General features: G+C 51.2%; 1 protein-coding gene across 5 annotated transcripts in view; it reads left to right on the forward strand.

Annotated features, from left to right (window-relative positions):
- OLFM2 (olfactomedin 2) overlaps positions 1–18,078 on the forward strand; it is a 63,082-nt gene extending 45,004 nt beyond the window's left edge. For 4 of the 5 annotated variants that reach the window (XM_027085250.1, XM_027085252.1, XM_027085249.1 and 1 more), the window contains exons 2-6: positions 12,466–12,615; positions 14,380–14,526; positions 14,779–14,998; positions 15,333–15,439; positions 16,930–18,078. In XM_027085250.1, coding sequence (XP_026941051.1) covers positions 12,466–12,615; positions 14,380–14,526; positions 14,779–14,998; positions 15,333–15,439; positions 16,930–17,607 — 1,302 coding nt within the window. In that variant the 3' untranslated portion in view covers positions 17,608–18,078. Of the gene's footprint in view, positions 1–11,103; positions 11,121–12,465; positions 12,616–14,379; positions 14,527–14,778; positions 14,999–15,332; positions 15,440–16,929 lie in introns of those variants that run through there. The other variant, XM_027085251.1, reaches the window with a different exon arrangement.
- The last annotated feature ends 1,595 nt before the right edge of the window (positions 18,079–19,673 follow it).

Consider the following 19,673-nt stretch of genomic DNA (forward strand, 5'->3'; position numbering starts at 1 on the left):
GGGTGAGGGGCGTATGGAAGTTCTCTGTCCTGTCTTTACAATTTTCCTGTAAATCTAAAATCCTTCTGGGACTTCCCTGGTGGTCCAGTGGTTAGGAGTCCACGCTTCCACCGCAGGGGACGCGGGTTCAATTGCTGGTCGGGAACTAAGATCCCGCCTGCCCCACAGCGCAGCCAAAAAATAAAATTAAAAATGATCCATTAAAAAAATAATAATTAAAAAGGTAAAAAATAAAATACTTCCAATATAAAAAGTTTATTTAAAAAAAAAGTTAGCAGGGGACATGGAACGGTTCTAGAACAGTGCTGGTTCCGTGAATTGATATGAAAGCTCCCACTGACTGGGCAGTCACAATGTACCAGGCACCGTGACTGACTCTTGACATGTACCAATTCATCATTTTCACAAGAACCCTGTGAAGCCTGGCCGTTATTATCCCAACTTTTAGATGAGGAAATGGAGAGGTTAAGAAAGGCACAGAGGGGTTAAGCTACTTGCCCAAGGTCACACAGGAAGGAGTAGATCAGAATTTGGACTGAAGCAGCCTGTGTGATAAGATCTACAGCTGGCTGTTCATGCACAGTATTTACTGAGCAGTTACTATACCCTTCAGAGGCTGACCACAGAAACAACTCTTCTAGGGCTTTTGGCAATTTTAGTTCAGGGGATTGGTTACAAAGATGATGGAAGAGATGAAAAACTAAACAGAGATGGAAACGAAAACCAGAGATTAGCAACAGCTGAGAGCATTTATCCCCCTAGGACGGGTGGTGGTGGGGTGTTGGATAGAAGAGGTGGTATAAACAGAGCCCAGGCCTGGGATTACCAGGGGGAGCTGAAGCCACGGAACCAATGCTGGAGCACAGGAGCCAGAGAAAGCAGGGAAATACCGCTGCTTCTCCCCTTGTCCTGCCCTCATATCCTCCATGAGTGCCTCCCATTGGCTGAACCTTTCTGAAAGCAAAGGAGTGTGAGAGTTGTAGTTCCCAACCGTATGCAGCAGAGCAGGGGAAGGAAAGGATGAAAATTCAGCCATCAGGCAGCTTACACTTAAGTGTGTGTGTGCATGGGGGGACTAGGCAGGAAGGGGATGGGATGGTTTTGGTTCCCATTTTACAAATGAAAGAGGCAAAGGGATCTGCTTAGAAACTCACAAAGAGGAAGTGGCAGATCCAGGATTTGGACATGTATTATGGGTTCAACCTCGTAGGGTTCTTCTGAGGATTGGTGAGAAATGAGCTGCAAAGCCCTTAGAATAGAGCCTGGCTTACAGGATATGCTCCATAAATGTTAGTTGTTATTGATGAGGAGGAGGATAATAATAATTATTATTACAACTACTGTCATTTTTATGATGCTAAAGGACCTTCCTTTGCATAGAACTGCTGTATCCCACTGTCACAGGACTCTGTGTGTGTATGGGTGTGTGTGTGAGGGGGTGGAGATGGGGACCATTTAAGAGAGGGGTCCATCCTGGAACCAGAACACCCCACTCTGCTGAGACCTGAGCAGGTTTTCCCCATGTGAAGGAAGAGAGGGAGAGTGTCCTAAGCAAAGAACACTGCGCGGACAAAAATGCAGAGGCAGCAAGGGGAACTGAAACAGCTGTATGTGGGTGAAGACAAGTAAGTAGTAAGGCTGAGAATTCAGCCGTAGCCCAGTGGGCAGGACTGGTGAGTGCATCCAGGTGGCATTTGGGCTTTATACTGAGGGCACTGGGGGCCATGAAGGGTCCAATGTGGGGGGTGACACTTTGTAAATTTATTTATTTTTGGCTGCTTTGGGTCTTCGTTGCTGTGCGCTGCTTTCTCTAGTTGCGGCGAGCGGGGTCTACTCTTCGTTGTGGTGCGCCGTGGCTTCTCTTGTTGTGGAGCACGGGCTCTAGGCGCGCGGGCTTCAGTAGTTGCAGCGTGTGAGCTCAGTAGTTGTGGCGTGCAGGCTTAGTTGCTCCGCGGCATGTGGGATCTTCCCAGACCAGGACTCGAACCCGTGTCCCCTGCATTGGCAGGCGGATTCTTAACCACTGCGCCACCCAGGAAGCCCGGGGGTGACACTTTGAAAGCTGGCTCTGGCTTCTCTGGGGAGAATGGGTCGGTGGATGCAAGGCTTGAAGCCAAGCTTCCATGGAGAGAGAGAGTCTTCTCCCATAAGCATAGCGGCTAAGAGTGAGGACTTGAGAGTCTCACAGGCTGGGGTCCAAATTCCAGCTCAGACACTTGCTCTGTGAGTTTGGGCAACTAACTTTCCTCTCTCTGCCTCAGTTTTTCCATCTGTAAAGTGGAGCTAATGTTAGTACGCACCTCATTGGGGGAGGGGAGGCTACAAGGATTTAAAATTTGTAAAGCAGCTTAGAAGAGCATCTTAGTTCGTTCAGGCTGCTATAACAAAAATGCTGTAGACAGGGTGACTTAAACAACAACATTTATTTCTCACAGTTCTGGAGGCTGGGAAGTCCAAGATCAAGGTGCTGGCAGATTCAGTGCCCAGTGAGAACCAGATTCCTTGTTCATAGACGATGTCTTTTCACTGTGTTCTCACGTGCCAGAAGGGTTCAGGGAGCTCCCTGGGGTGTCTTATAAGGGCACTAATCCGACTCCCAAAGACCCCACCCCAAAATACCATCACACTGTGGATTAGTTTTCAACATATGAATTCTGGGGAGACAGAAAGAGTCTATAGCAAAGAGCACTCTATAAGTGTTAAATAAAGTAAAAACCCAGGGCTTCCCTGGTGGCACAGTGGTTGAGAGTCCGCCTGCCGATGCAGGGGATGCGGGTTCGTGCCCCAGTCCGGGAAGATCCCACATGCCACGGAGCGGCTGGGCCCGTGAGCCATGGCCGCTGAGCCTGCGCGTCCAGAGCCTGTGCTCCGCAACGGGAGAGGCCACAACAGTGAGAGGCCCTAGTACCGCAAAAAAAAAAAAAAAAATTAAAAACCAGTAGGAGAGGCTTCTCATGGCTTTTAATCCCATCTCAATGCTGAGGGCACCCAAATATGTATCTCTAGCCAAACCCTCTCTCCTCCTCTCCCCAGCTACCTACTTGATATTTCCACTTGGAGGTGGTCACAAGCAGCATAAATGGAACATGTCTTCAGGCTGGACTCTTGATTTTCATCCCCCCTATAATTTTCCTCACCGCCCCACTCCACATGGGCTCCTCCTCCAGCCTTTTTCAGCTCAGTAAATGGCACCCCCCATCCATGCACTCCATTGCTTGGGCCCCAAAAGTTGGACTCATCCTCAACTCCCCTCTTTCCCTTCCGCCCCACATCTAGTCCCTCAAATCATGTGGGCTCTGCCTTTATACTTATTTATTTATTTAGCTGTGCCGTGAGGCATATGGGATCTTAGTTCCCCAACCAAGGATCAAACCTGTGCCCCCTGCAGTGGCAGCGCGGAGTCTTAATCACTGGACCGCCGGGGAAGTCCCGGGCTCTGCCTTTAAAACATAGGAATCTACCCATTTGCTGTCCCCATTCCATCTACCCTGGTGCAAGCCCTCATCATGGCTCACCTGGATGACTGTGGGGGTGAACAGCATGTTCAAAGGCCCTGGGGTGATAAAGAGCTCAGGAGTCATTGGGAATCTGAATGTAGGCTGGTGAGATTCAGGAGACCCGAGTGAGGGTTTGTTTCTTCCCTGAGGGGTCTCCTCAAATGGGGTGTTATTGAGTGCTGGGGACGGGCAGGAACTTGTCCTTTCTCAAAGCAAACTGGTCTGACGACTGGAGTGGCCCTCGTGTTGTAGCCTGGATGCAGACCTCTGTCCATCAGCCCAACCCTTAGGGCTGTCTGCGGGCATCCACAGTGTTTCCGACAGTCTGGGCCACACTGCAAGGGAATGGACTGTGTTTGTAAATTCTTGCATAAGGCAAGCCTTCTCTAGGGAGAAGGACCCCAGGGAGGGCAGTCAGTCAAACTCAGAGACCTGTGTCTCTTCCCACTTTTCCCAAGGAAGTCTATTTCATTCATTTTGGTCCACATTGGCACTGTAATGGCAGAGCCTAAGACATCCAGGAATGTATGTCTGGACCGGGGCCCAAGGGGCAATGGGGGTCTTCTGCCATGGCTTGGCTGGCTTCAGAGGGTGAGAGGTGGTGTGTGCCAGCCTGAATAGCCTCTCAGGGCAAGATGGGTTATCTGCATTGGAAGGGAACGAATGAATAAATGAATCGGGAATTCCCTGGCGGTCCAGTCATTGGGACTCAGTGCTTTCACTGTCGAGGGCTTGGGTTCAATCCCTGGTGGGGGAACTAGGATCCTGCAAGCCGCAGGACGAGGCCAAAAAAAAAAAAAAAAGAATGCATGAATGAATGAACTCACAGTCGCCCCCCCCTCATCCCATCCCAGCCCCTCCCCCGGCCACGGGCTCTCACAGGCCAAGCCCCAGCTGCTCAGACTGAGGGAGGCTCTGGTTCTCCATCTCGGCACGGGTGAGCTGATATCTTCTTTAAAGCCTGTCAAGCTTATCACTCAGCAGGGATTTGCCCAATACCGCTAGGTCTGACAGGAGCAGCCTGCTATCATCTCAAGCCCTCCAAAGGGACTCAGGCCCCATCACGGCTGAGACGTGGCAGATAGGTATGTCCCTGATCATTCATCACGGCCTTTCTGCCGTCCCTGCGGTCAGAGGGGAGCCGCCGCCGCCTCTGTGCCTGCCACAGATGATCTGCAACTTGATCTCAGACAGTCCCTCCCTGGGACAGGCGGAAACCGATTTGGTGGTGGAGAGGAAACGCATGGTGAATCCGTGATGGGCTGTTTGCCCATCAGCATCTAATTATTCAACAAACATTCATCATGCCAGGCCTGGGGGATTCAGCAATGAGCAAAGCAGACAGAACTCCCCTTTCCCATCCTCTTTCCCGTCGCGGGGCGGAGGCAGGCTTTGAGCCAGTGGTCACACCCAAGAGGTTCCAATGGCCATTGTGATCCGGGCTTGAAGGAGAACAGGGGAGGTGCAGCATGGTGGTGTAGACTGTGGAGCCATGTGGCCTGTGTTCAAATCCCAGCTCCACCACTTATAGACTGTGAGGCTCTGGGCAAGAGATTTGAGCCCTCTCTCCCCTCATTTTCTTCACCTCTCAAAGGTGGATAATGACAGTGCCTGTCTCCTAGTGCCATGGTGAGAGCTCCACCAGTTAAAGCATGCAAAGTGCTTAGAACAAGGCTTGACATACAGTAAGAAATACAAGTATTAGGGGAAAAAAGCACAGGGTGCCTTGAGAAGTGGGTAACATGGGGAAGGGACAGCGGAGGCTGCTTTCGGAAGAGACATTTATGCTCGAGCCCGAGAAATGGGGAAGAGTTAGCCCAGCCATGAGATGGGGCAAGAGTTTTGATGGCTCAGGGACCAGCCAGTGCAAAGACCTGAAGGTGGGAAAAAGCATAGTGTGTTCCAGGAAGAGGAGGTTGCCTAGAGGATGGGCCACAGAGAACACGGCCGTGTGAGCCTTGGGGTTTCGTTGTTGTCTTTTTTTGTTGTTGTTCTTTTTTGTTTTGTTTTGTTTTGGCTGGACCGCATGGCACGTGGGGTCTTAGTTCCCCTACGGGATTGAACCTGTGCCCCCTGCAGTGGAAGTGAGGAGTCTTAACCACTGGACCACCAGGGAAGTCCCATGAGCTTTGTTGATTGCCTGTTACACTGAAACAGGAGTCCCCTCCACCAAATTACATCAGGGAGATGTAACTAGGACCAGAAACTGAACTGGCCGAGTCACGTGGCGAGTAGGATGGGGCAGTGTCTCTGTCTGTCTTTGGTAGGACTGGACACCCTGTCTCTCCCTGTATCTCTTTCTCTCTCTCACTGCCATCCGGCTGTGACTTCTCATCATCTTGCATTCTCAGCCCCAAATCCAATGGACTTTCACCCATTCTTCCAGATCATCTCAGTTCAGTGCCCGCATCAGATTCAAACCATTTTAACTTCAGGAAGTTACCAAATTGGCTTTAGAGCATCATGGGGATTATAACAATAATAGCAAACGTTTCTGTAGCACTTACTACATGCTGATGACTGTTCTAATTGCTCACAAGTATAGTATTTTTTTTTTTTTCTGGCCATGCCACACGGTATGCAGGATCTTAATTCCCCACCCAGGGATTGAACCCGTGCCCGCTGCATTGGGAACGTGGCATCTTAACCGCTTGACCACCAGGGAAGTCCCCTCTCACATGTATGGTATTGACTCGTTCAAGCTTCCCAGCAACGCTGTGAGGTAGGTACAGATTATCGTGTCCAATTTACAGATGAGGGCAAGGAGGCACAGGGAGGTTAAACAACTCACACAGCAAGTGAGTGGCCAAGCCAGGACATCAACCCAGGCAGCCTGACCCTCAGACCCTGCTCTTAACCACCTGGCTCTACTCTACCAGCTGAGTAGGAAGAAGGGACATCCAGAAGAAACGAGTCATTTCCATTGTAAGGATGTTGTCTGGAAAGATGCTGGTGACATCACACGGACTCCTTTTTGGGAGGACCGTGGGAGAGATCCTTGCCTGTTCTTGGTACTAAAAATAGTTAAGTTTTCTCCTGAGCATCTGGTGTGTTTTTGTTTCAGGACACTGGGAGCCGCATAAATGACCAGCTTTCCCTTTTTGAGTTGGCTGCTAAGGAGCTTGAAGCCAAATTTATGGCCCAACCATATGCTGGTTGTTCAAGTTTTTAAGGGATGGGTTTTTCTTAGCCTCACTTCTGGCTCTATGTCCCCACTTTTTCTCTCTCTTCCTTGCAAAAAAAAAAAAAAAGAAACCCGCAAAACTTTAAACGGACTGAGAAAAAACTTCACAAGAACAATACGTGTCTATTGTAGAAAACTTAGAAGGTAAATTTGAAGATGGGAATAAAAATCCCTACTCGTCCCCGATTTTAATGGCTGCATAGTATTCCCTCGTGCAGAGTTTTAAAATCAATGCCCCTACTGGCAAACGACTGGAGGGGAAAAAAATTCCAGTTGTCCAATTTTAGACAACACTTTAATGAGCATTCTTGTAGCAATTGAGTACTTGTCACATGGTTTCCCTGGGCTAAATTCTTAGACTCAGATTAGGGTTAAATACAAATGCAGAAACCTTAAGGTTTTGGATTGGCAGACAGCCCTCCAGAAATATCTAATTCCTGCTCTCCTATTTAATTGGAGCTATCGTGTGGTATTTTACATATCCTTGTAAACCATTTGCGGTCTTCTCTGGAACAAGGCAGCCAACAAATAAATATACGAGCCCCAAGCCACTTCTGCTTCCCGATTAAATTATCCAGCCTCAAACGCAATAATATCCTTGACTTATCAAGAGGCAGCTGCTTGCTCTAGTCCTGTTTGCTCATCCCCAGTAGCCGGTGCTCAATGGTTGGCTGCCCCTGGGATCCTGTAGCAATCCCTCGGCCCCCGGAAGAACCAAGAATTGTTTTTTGAACCAAGACGTAGGTGACGGAGCTGTAGGCTGAGCTGATGATCCCGGACGCGAGAGCTAGAAAAACTTTTCCTGCGTGTCCTGTACTCAGTCAATCCTGGACCTGTTACATAGACGGCTGCTTAATTGGGGCAGCAGCCTAGGTGAAAGCATTTGAAAAATCCCAGCCACTGTGGAGAACAGTATGGAGATTCCTTAAAAAACTAAAAATAGAATTACCATACGACCCAGCAATCCCACTACTGGGCATATGCCCTGAGAAAACCATAATTCAAAAAGAGTCATGTACCAAAATGTTCACTGCAGCTCTATGTACAATAGCCAGGACATGGAAGCAACCTAAGTGTCCACTGACAGATGAATGCATAAAGAAGATGTGGCACATATATACAATGGAATATTACTCAGCCATAAAAAGAAACGAAATCGAGTTATTTGCAGTGAGGTGGATGGACCTAGAGTCTGTCATATGGAGTGAAGTAAGTCAGAAAGAGAAAAACAAATACCGTATGCTAACACATATATATGGAATCTAAGAAAAAAAGGTCATGAAGAACCTAAGGGCAAGATGGGAATAAAGACACAGACCTACTAGAGAATGGACTTGAGGACACGGGGAGGGGGAACGGTAAGCTGGGACAGAGTGAGAGGGTGGCATGGACACATATACATGTGAGGTGAGACAGGCCACCAGATCAGAAGTGTCTGTACCGGGAGAAGTCTGCGGCTCTCACACCTGCTGTTATAAACATTTCCCTTAGGTATAGGCATTCTCTATCCCTAGGAGTGTGACCTCTGAGAATTTGTGACTTTGGTTTGAAGCTAAACCCAGTCTGGGAGAGCTGGTCTTTGGACTGTCAAACACGGAGCCTCCCAGGACATTCCAGTGGGTTCCCAAGGACATGAATTGACTGTGCGTTTGAACTTGAACCCGATGGGCGAAACTCAGGCTCTTTGCCGTGCTGAGATTTGGCAGCCAAACCCCGAGCATTTAATTACGCTGCTGCAGAGAACACTCCAGCGAGGTGCGTCCAACGCAGACAATTATTTTAGGAAAGCCGTGGAGGCCTTCTCTCTGCGCCGCTTAAATCATGCTTCTCTTTTACAATTCAATATTTCGTGTGTTGAGAGAAAATGGCTTGTTTGCTTCAAAGCACGCGCTACAGAATGTAGGAAGGGGACGTTAATTATGTTGAACCGGGCTGCTTTGTCTCTGCACAAATGAGAATCTTCGGGGGGTTCTATCCAAATTGCTTGGGGATCAGAGCCAGGGGAGCACAGATGGAGATGTTTGGACTCAAGTTCATGGTTTTGTTTTTTTGGTCTTTGTTTTTTAAGAACTGTATTTGTCATGAAAAAAGGTGAAGCTAGTTCTGCATTCTCCTAGAACCAAAGGGGAAGGCATTCCTGAATCACTTTTCTTTTTTTTAATTTTTATCTTTTACTGGAGTTTAGTTGATTTACAATGTGGTGTTAGTTTCGGGTGTACAGCAAAGTGATACGTATACATATATCTATTCTTTTTCAGATTCTTTTCCCATACAGGTTATTACAGAATATTGAATAGAGTTCCCTGTGCTATACAGTCAGACCTTATTATCTTTTTTTTTTTTTTTTTTTTTTTTGCGGTTCGCGGGCCTCTCACTGTTGTGGCCTCTCCCGCTGCGGAGCACAGGCTCCGGACGCGCAGGCTCAGCGGCCATGGCTCACGGGCCCAGCCGCTCCGCTCCGGGAAGATGTGGGATCTTCCCGGACCGGGGCTCGAACCTGCATCCCCTGCATCGGCAGGCAGATTCTTAACCACTGCGCCACCAGGGAAGCCCCGATTATCTGTTTTATATAGAGTAGTATGTGTATGTTAATCCCAACCTCCTCATTTATCCCTCCCCCTCTGGGTCACCCTTTTTGCCTTAGGCCATCCTTCTTGGTTTTGGTCGGGCTTCTTCAGGAGCAGAGCTGGATGAGAGGAGTTGAGTGCAAATACTTAGCTGGGAGGCGATCCCAGGAGGAACCAGTGGCGAAAGGGAGATGGGAAATGAAGGAAACCCAGGCAGGGCAATCTAATGGTCCCACTGTGGGCACCTGGAGCACATATCCCCATGGGATCCTCTGGGAAACTGCAGGCAGCAGGCACCCCAGCGTTCTCCCACTGGAGAGGCGAGAGGGCTGGTATTTAACACGAACTCCCTGGGGACTTCCGGGTGGGAGGTGCTTCTGCCTGCCCAGTGCAAAGGCAGGGTGGGCTCGGACCACCCGAGGAAGCCCCTGGCAGTGAGGGATCCTGGGCGCTCTGCAGTAAGGCTGGAGTGTGGGCTCCGCCTGGACCATGCCTACATGCAACGGAGCCTGGGAAGGTGAGTGACTTCATTCCTCCGCCGGGGAAACATGGACTTGTAAAGAGGGGGTTCCCTCATCCTCCGAAGTGAGTACGTAAGGCTCAAAGAATGAGTAATGACAATAGTTTCAGATGGCATCTATGAATGTTTTCTTTTTTTCTTATAAATTAGCGGACGAGTCAAGCTCATCTGAACAGTGATATCACTTGCTCACATTCCAATAAGCTAAAAAAAGAAGGCTTTATTGAGTGGGAGAGAAAAAGTGGGCTAACAGCTGGAGTCTCTGGGATTGCTCATTGCCCATTGCTCACAGCCTGGCTTATCTCTGCTACAGCTCATGGGAACAGCCTCTGTGGGGTGATAAGTAGCGGCTGTGCAAATGATCCATGATGGTGAAGCTTTGTTTCTCTGTAAAACACTTGGGGTTTTATCAGACTTTCTTCCCTGTCTTAGGAATGCATTCTGGATGGGACCAGCATCTTCTACTTCCCATCTCCTCGGTTTCCACCCATCACCGCTTGCCTGGACTCTTGCAGTCACCTCTGCCCTGGTTTCCCACCCTTGCCACCTCACACCCACAGTCTGTTCCCCCCCACAGCAGCCAGGGGACGCTTGCGAACACCTGAGTCAGGTCCTGTCCATCCTCTGCACAGAACCCTCCTTGGCTCCTACCTCACTCAGAGCAAAAATGTGTCCTCCCCATGGTCCACAAGGCCCTGCACATGCTGTCCTGTCCCATCTCTGTCCTCATCTCCCCCACCCTGCGCACAATCTCTCCCTCGGTGACTCTGTTCTAGCTGAACTAGCCTCCTCCATGTTTCCCAACCATACCAGGCATGGTCCGGCCTCAGGGCCTTTGCACTTGCTGGTCTCTCTGCCTGGAGCATCTTTCCCCAAATATCCTCATGGCTCCTCCCTCACCTCCTTCAGGTCTTTACTCAAATGACATCTTCTCATTAAGCCCTTCCCAGGGCCCCTAAAATTGCAACCCTAACCACCCCCCAACCCTAGCATCCTCCATCATTTCTTCCCTGCTTTACTTCTCTCTATGGCACTCAAAACCCTTTAAATACTTGGTGTTAACTTATTTATTTCTGTTGCTCTCCACTTTAAAGTAACTCCTAGAGGAGCTTTTGTGTTTGTTTACTATGTTTTCAATGTCCAGAACAGAGCCTGACACACAGCAGGAGCTTAACAAATATTTGTTGAACAAATGAGACCACCATGCCCTGATTAAAAACGAAAAGACTGGGACTTGTGACTGACTCCAGTACGTTCTGGGGAAGCTCAAGGGGGCCTGATCTGGGGGCCCAGCACGTTCCATCCAGTGAGGATTCAATGCTTTTTGAGCAATGTTTCTCCAATCCCTCCAGGTATTGGTCAGAATTTGTGTGCCAGAAGTGTCCCTTCCTCTCTCCCCTTCTCCTGGCTCACTCATCCCTCAAGTTCAGCTTACTTGTCCCTTCCCTGGGGCACCTCGTCTGAGACCCTCAGCCTGGGAGGGTCTGTTACTCTCTGTACTTTCTTTGTAGCATTCACTGCAGCATATAGTTCTAGAAGTAATGGTAGGATTCCATAATTCATGTCTGTCTCCTCCACATCTATGGGCAGCAGTCGATATGCCTTCTTCATCTCTCTCTTCCTAGACCCTATCCCAGACCCATGCCTGGCATAGAATAGGCATTCACTAGATATTTTCTAATAATTTTGGAAAAATATGGCTCTGATGAACATGAGCCATAGGACACACGCATCCCTTAAAAACCTGAACAACCAACATCAGTTCCCTGATGAAGATGAGCATTTCAAAGGTTCTGATAAGTCCTGCATTAAAGAAACTCGTTTCAGGAATTCCCTGGTGGTCCAGTGGTTGGAGCTCTGTGCTTTCACTGCTGAGGGCCCGGGTTTGATCCCTGATGAGGGAACTAAGCCCTCAAGCCGCGCAGCATGGCCAAAAAAGAAAAAAAAAAAAAAAAAAAAACAGAAAGAAACTCATTTCACTCAGCAATGCACAAACATATTTGACCTCAGAGTACCGTCTTCCCAGCATGCCTGCTAAGATTGCCAGGGTTCCAAGGAGCATGGTTTGGGAAGCACAGCCATAATTGATCCCTGAATTATCTGAGCAGCATCAACTGACTTGAAGTTTAGTTTAGGAGGAGTCTAAAAGTGACACCTTCTAGTCAAGGGCTTGGAGGTCTCTGTGAGGAGTCGGTCACCCTTTGGCCATCACCCTGCCTCTTCTCAGGAACAGGGGTTGGTGGAAGGGGGAATGACAATAGTAGAGTTATGCTTAGTGGCCCCCAAGATATATCCAGAACCTGTCTGTCACTGTGGGTTGAGAAGCAGAGAGGAATGTTCAGGTTTGAGGGTTGGTAGGAGTCTGAGTCTATGTTCTAATGGTGGTTATGGAGGCATTGTTGCATGCGTGTGCAAATGTGTTTGAGAGAATGAATTCCCCTCTTTGGAAGGGCTCAAATCCCACAATTCCTTGCCATGTTCCTTCGCCCCTCATACCTCAGTCTTATCATCTGTAAAATGGGGCTCCCTGAGGAGGGATTGAGATCACACACGTCTGGCACTTAGCACACTGTCTGGCACATTCCAAGGGTCCAGCAAAAGACCTCTGTCATCTCTCCGGGGCCCCTTTTCTCTCCCAGGAGCGATGGGGTGATTCCCCCATTGGGTTCCCACTCTCTGACTCCGACCTCCCCGCAGACCCTCTTCCAAAGCCCAGAGGAAGGCTGGCAGCTGTACACCTCGGCCCAGGCTCCCGACGGAAAATGCATCTGCACGGCCGTGATCCCCGCGCAGAGCACCTGCTCCCGCGATGGCCGGAGCCGGGAGCTGCGGCAGATGATGGAGAAGGTAAGAACCTTCCAGGTTCCCTTGTGAAAAATCTCCCAATTCCCACCCTGCCCTCTGCCCCCATCCAGATCAGCCGGGGCCAGATCTAGCCAAGCAGATTATTCAGAACTGGTGGATGACCTGGCTCCCCTCCAGGTGGATATTCCGGTCAATATCTGTTTAGTGCTTTCTTTGGAGGAGAAGCTGAGCGCTGTATGGGGACAGGGAAGGAGAACCCCAGTGGCAGCATCTGAGTCTTCGGTGCATGAGCTCTGGCCCCACCACGCACTCAGCCAGACTCACCTGCTAAGAAGGGTCTCACCCTCCATCCCAAGAGACTTACATAAAGATGCCTTCCCCTTCTGATTGTGGTTGATATAAACTGGTCCCCATTCAGTACATTCCCAAGGATATTTCGGTGCCCTTTAGAGGCCGACAGCTGTCTCTCCACTACCCAGCTGAACTGCCCATTAGTCACCTCTGATGTCGGTGTTGAAAGGGACTAGCAACTTCCCACCGCCATCCTGTAGAGGAGGAAGCTGAGGACAGAAGAGACCCTTGTTGGCACTGGAGTCTTCCACCCATTAACTCTGTAGGATCCTGCCCTGCCCGTGACACCGGAACTGCTTTCCCCAACAGTGCAGAATGGCCATGTGGTGTCCCCTGATTGTTGACCATGACCATAAAAATGTTTTGTGGCGTCCAGGATGGGTATCAGGCTCTTGACTTTCTGAGAACTTCCAAGTGTCACGCGAACGATGGTTCAGGAAAGTCTGTATATTTCAACAAGCATCCAGTGCTGCCTCTGAGTTCACCTTGGCCGGGAGAAACTCAACTTAGCCAAGTGGAGGTGGGAGCTAGGGGGCCCTCGGTCTGGATTAGGAGAGGTCAGGGCAAGGGGAAGTTCAGTTCCCTCATTTAGCCTAAAGGTATTTATTGAGCATCTAGTATTTACTGAGCATTCAGCTGTGGACAAGCCAGACACTGGGTCTGCCTCTGAGGATCCCACCTAAAGGAGACAGATGAATAGGAATGTTCCAGGTAGTAGTCATAGCTGGAAAGAAAATAACCACGTAAGGGGGAGAGGGTGAGTGGCTGCTTAAGGCAGGGTGATCAGGGAAGGCCACTCTGAGGAGGTGATGCTGGAGTTGAGACATGAAGGATGAGGCGAAGCCAGCGACGAAGACAAAGGGAACAGCGCTCCAGGTAGAGGGATCAGCAAGTGCAAAGGCCCTGAGGACGGAAGAAGCTTCAAATCTATGTGAGCGAAGTTGGGCTGGTGGTTGCAGTGGATGAACACGGCGAGTAGGCAGGCAAAGGGGCAGGACCAGCTCGCAGGGTCTACAGGGGAAGGTGATCCAATCTTCCTTTTGAAAAACTCCCTCTCGGGACTTCCCTGGTGGTCCAGCGGTTAAGACTCCGTGCTTCCACTGCAGAAGGCCTGGGTTTGATCCCTGGTCGGGGAACTAAGATCCCACACGCCTCGCAGTGCAGCCAAAACAAGAAAAAAGAAAAACCTCTGTCTGGCTGCTCTGTGGAGACTTGACTGCTGGGGACGAGAGTGGAGGCAGGGAGAGCAGGGAAGAGGGAAGAGGTGGGAGGTGGTGGTGGCCAGACTAGTAGCCAGTGGATGGATCGGGACTGCCATTGGGAGGTCAGGTTGCTGGTAAGGTTGGGAGGAGAAGGTTGGTTGGGTGTTTGGCCTCTGGCCCCGCCAGGTCTTGTCTGTGGCATCCCGGGGATGGGGACAGGAGTGTGGCTCTTCCTAACCCTCCAAGTTCCTAGGTTCAGAACGTCTCCCAGTCCATGGAGGTCCTTGAGTTGCGGACGTACCGTGACCTCCAGTACGTGCGAAGCATGGAGACCCTCATGCGGAGCCTGGATGCGAGGCTCCGGGCGGCCGACGGGTCCCTTTCGGCCAAGAGCTTCCAGGTGGGTCCTTCTGGGTTCAGGTCAGAGGTCAAGAGAAGCATTGGGATCGGTGCCCATTAGTTCCCAGAGTGGGGGTCACATCTGGGAAGGACCGAGTGTTGGCTGGCCCAGATCTAGGGTCCAGTGTGGGCTGAATGCCAAGGGCCAGGTGTGCATCAGAGATAAGGGGTGAAGTTGTGGGTTGAAGGCTGGGCTCAGGTCTGGGCCACTGGTCAGGGGTTGGGATCAGCAATGGTTCCACCTTGGGAGCAGGAGATGAAGGACAGGATGACGGAGCTGTTGCCCCTGAGCTCGGTCCTGGAGCAGTACAAGGCGGACATGAGGACCATTGTGCGCCTGCGGGAGGAGGTGAGGAATCTCTCCGGCAGCCTTGCAGCCATCCAGGAGGAGATGGGCGCCTACGGCTACGGGGACCTGCAGCAGCGGGTGATGGCACTGGAGGCCCGGCTCCACGCCTGTGCCCAGAAGCTGGGTATGCCTTGATGCTTGACCTTGACCCCTGGCCTCCACACCCAACCCCAAAACCCTCTGTGTGCCCAGGGCATGGTTTTGACCTCTAACTTCGAAACTTTGACCCTTGACCTCCCTACCCAAGGCCAAAAATAGACCCAGAAGCTGGAAATGCTCCTGACCCTACACTTCCAGTCCCTCACCCCCAACCTCACTCCACCTTGGGACCAGATTTCTGGATCCTTCCTCACCCCTGTTCCCAGCTCTTCAGTTTGATCACACTACCTCATCCTTGCCCTGCCTCCCTTGCGCTCTTCCCATTCTCCACCCTCATCCCCCCTGTTCCTGCCTCCCAGGCTGTGGGAAGCTGACGGGGGTCAGTAACCCCATCACCATTCGGGCCATGGGGTCCCGCTTCGGCTCCTGGATGACTGACACGATGGCCCCCAGTGCGGATAGCCGGGTGAGTGACTGGGCCCACACCAGGGCTCAGGACCTATACTGAGGAGGAGACATAGCCTGTGGCTGCCCCTAGGCGCCAAGCGATTCCGCATCAATGATTATCTTGTAAGCCAAAGTGTCCTAGGGTCTCCAGGGCCCTTGGACCTCCCCCTGACTGTCTAGCGACCACCAAGTGACCAAGAACTTTCCAGCCCTGTGAATCTGTAAGTCAGCTGACCTCCAATGACTGTATAGAGACTAATGGTTACTAGTACTAATGACCAGCTTCCAGTGACCACTGCCTTCCCAAGGACTAGGACCTACCAGCACCACTCAATGATATTTTTTTTTTTTTTTTTTTTTTTGCGGTACGCGGGCCTCTCACTGTTGCGGCCTCTCCCGTTGCGGAGCACAGGCTCCGGACGCGCAGGCTCAGCGGCCATGGCTCACGGGCCCAGCCGCTCCACGGCACATGGGATCCTCCCAGACCGGGGCACGAATCCATGTCCCCTGCATCGGCAGGCAGACTCCCAACCACTGCACCACCAGGGAAGCCCTCAATGACCTTTAAACTTCCGGTGGCCACCATGGTCACAATTGCCTATCACCTCTGATCCACAGGAACCATCTATTAACTGCCTAGTGACTATCCTAGTGATGGATGTCGGTCACTGGGCAGCCATAGAGTGTCATAGATTAGAGGCAGCAAATAGCCACTGCCCCACCGTGATCATTGGCCTCCCAGGCATCGTGGTGGTTCAACCAAGGGGTTACGAGCTTGGGTTTGGGGGGAATTGCCTGGTGGCCCAGTGGTTAGAATTGGTGCTTCCACTGCTGGGGCATGGGTTCAGTCCCTCGTCGGGAACTAAGATCCCACAAGCCACGAGGCACCAAAAAAAAAAAGAAAGAAAGAAATCAGACTTGGAGTTATAACCCGCTTCCACCAATTCTTAGCTGGGAAACCTGGGGAGGTTCCTTAATGTCTCTGAGCCTCAATTTTCCTTATCTTAAAAATGGTTATGATAACATCAGCGTTACAGTTTTTAGGTTGCTTAGCCCAATAACCAGCATGAGTAAGGGCACTCACACACGCTAATACCATGGTGACAGCGAAAGACGTTGACGGAGAGGATGCTGACGTACAGGAATTACCCACGGGCGATGGATTCACGTGACCTCTTACCACCCAAGGGCAGCCTAATGACCACTAACCATCCCGTATCCAATGACCAGTGAACTCCTAGGCCCAGTGAGTCGCCAGGGACTGCAGTTTCCCCGATTCTTGGGGATCAAGCACTGTCCTCTGAGTGTCTGAGACCAATAGCACTCCCTGACCAAATGATCCCAGTCACTGGGATGATGCCTGGTCGTGAAAGGTCACTGGACATCCCATGACTGAGTAATGACCACTTAGTGACTGTTGACCCCTAATGACCATATGATTCCTTAGTGGCTGCTGGGACCTTTGGGTCATTGGTGGTGGTCCACCAGTGACCAGCGGCTCTCTCGTAGGTCTGGTACATGGATGGCTATTACAAGGGCCGGCGGGTCCTGGAGTTCCGTACTCTGGGAGACTTCATCAAAGGCCAGAACTTTATCCAGCACCTGCTGCCCCAGCCGTGGGCAGGCACGGGCCACGTGGTGTACAATGGCTCCCTGTTCTACAACAAGTACCAGAGCAACGTGGTGGTCAAGTACCACTTCCGCTCGCGTTCCGTGCTGGTGCAGAGGAGCCTCCCTGGGGCCGGCTACAATAACACCTTCCCCTACTCCTGGGGTGGCTTCTCGGACATGGACTTCATGGTGGACGAGAGTGGGCTCTGGGCCGTGTACACCACCAACCAGAACGCAGGCAACATCGTGGTCAGCCGGCTGGACCCGCACACCCTCGAGGTCGTGCGGTCCTGGGACACCGGCTACCCCAAGCGCAGCGCCGGCGAGGCCTTCATGATCTGTGGCGTGCTCTACGTGACCAACTCCCACCTGGCCGGGGCCAAGGTCTACTTCGCCTACTTCACCAACACGTCCAGCTACGAGTACACAGACGTGCCCTTCCACAACCAGTACTCCCACATCTCCATGCTGGATTACAACCCCCGCGAGCGGGCCCTCTACACCTGGAACAATGGCCACCAGGTGCTCTACAATGTCACCCTCTTCCACGTCATCAGCACCGCTGGGGGCCCCTAGGGGCTGCCGTCGTCGCTCACGCAGCCACACGAGGGCCACGGGAGCCCTTTCTACTCCGCCTGTGTCCTTCCAAATTTATCTTTCTGTCTCTGTCCTGCCCTCTCTCTCTCTCTCTCCCCCTCTCCCCTCCTGTACTGTTTTTTCTCCCTCCACCTTTGCGCCCAGCTTTCATTCTCTGCTTCTGTTGTCAGTGCGTTTTCTCAGTATTGTCTCTTCTTTATTGATCTCTGATTTTGATACTTCGCTTTCTTTTTATTGAGGCCTCTCTATCTTTTATTCGATGTGACTCTCCAGCTATCTCTGCCTGTCTCTCTCCCTCCCTCCCTTCCCTCTTTGCGTCCCACTCAGTCCTCCTCCTCCTTGGCTTCACGTCCCCTCCTCCCGACCCAAGGAGTTGAGTGCATGGATGTTTATTTTATTTACACCTTTTCTTTCCGGGTTGCTGGAATAAACGGGACCTTTGACATTTCATGCTTCAGCGGCTCTGTGTGTCTGGAAGGGGCAGAAGAGGCCAGGTGGAGGGTGAGCCTGGAGGCCCACCCCAGCTGGGTCCCCTTGTCCCAGGCCACAAGCTTTGTGAACAGGGGCAGGTAAGCCCAGCCTGGGGGGTGGGTGGGTGAGGGCCCTGGCAGAGCCCTTTGGGAAGAGAGGAGAAGATACCCGATCCAAACTTGTTTCAAACAACATGATCCAGATAACCAAGAACTCTATCACAATGATGAAGACTGGCCTCAAATGAATATTCTTTGTCACTGTTTTTTCTTTCACTCACTGATCACACAGGTGCATCAATAACCCATCTGGCAGCTTTTAAAATGGGTTTTTAACAATTTGGCTGCTTTTAAGAATATGGGTATGAGAGGGTAGCACACAGAATTTTTCCTTTTTCTTCTCTTTTTTCTTTGTAACATCAAAATCATTTTGTATGAGTTGCACCTGTTCTGAGTTAGCTGCTTAAGAAAAGACAGCAAGTCTGAAAGTGCATGGGGGCCCTTCTGCTGGACACACCCATGCCCCGTGCCCGGGCTTGGGTAGGGATAGTCCCTGACGTGGGGACCTACATGGGGACTGGAGCTGCTGGAGGGGAAGGACGGGCAAAGCTAGCAAGTATCAGAGACAGGAAGGGAAGGGGTGTGTGAGCGCGTGGGGAAAAGACTGAAGTAAGCAAAGGCCAAGTCCTCAGGAACCTCGGCAGTGTGACTAAGGTGGGGTGGGAGGGGGTCATAGAAGGGGAAAAACAAAATGAAGGCTTTATTTTAGCCAGATCTTTGGTAGCCTGGGTGACAGACTGCAAGGAGATGGGGGAGACAGTCGCCTCTGAAGCTGTGGCCGGGAACAAAGGTAGTGCTGACCACTCCCCACCCCCGCGTACGCCCCAACACACGGCCCCCCCTGAAATCTCCAGCAGAAACATTGTGCAAACAGCCCACCGGCCCAGACAACACCCCCCCCCCCGCCCGGCCCTGCTGAGGCCACGGAGGCCAAGCTTGCTCCTCTGGGAGGAACCCTCCCTCCCTGTCTCCCCGTCTCTAATTAATGGCCTGATTAAATCATCTCCGCTCCGTGATGGCATCTCCGGGAACTCGGGACACTGGGGCCGTACTGCCGATGAAACCAATGAATAATAAATGCGACTGCCTAATGCACTCATTTAAAACCAATTTTTAAAGAAATCTTCAAGAAAAGCAATTAATTTCCATTTAAATTAACAAGTTCGACATTGAAGAGAATCGATTCCTGGATAAGCACCTTGAGAGGCACTTCGCTCTGTATCTGCTTTTAAAAAACAAACACACAAACAAAAAACAGGCACAGGGCGAGGGCACCTAGAACATCTGCGCCCCATCCCTCCGATTTGTATTGGGCATCAGACAGATGCCCACAGGCGCCCCTTCTCTCTTTCACACACACACAGAGAGGCAGGCCCAGCCCTCCTTATACTTTGGGGTTGGTGGCTTTTGTTCCAACCAAGGTAGGCAAGGAGTAATTAACCCCCTGCCCCTCGACCCAGGCGAGGGTTGCGTGTCATCTGCGTGTGTCCTAGGCTGCCTACTGCTTCCCCTGCT

This window comes from Aethalodelphis obliquidens, unplaced genomic scaffold (genome assembly GCF_003676395.1).
Source record: "Aethalodelphis obliquidens isolate GAN/ISIS:26980383/991018 unplaced genomic scaffold, ASM367639v1 scaffold53, whole genome shotgun sequence".
NCBI classification, from domain to species: domain Eukaryota; kingdom Metazoa; phylum Chordata; class Mammalia; order Artiodactyla; family Delphinidae; genus Aethalodelphis; species Aethalodelphis obliquidens.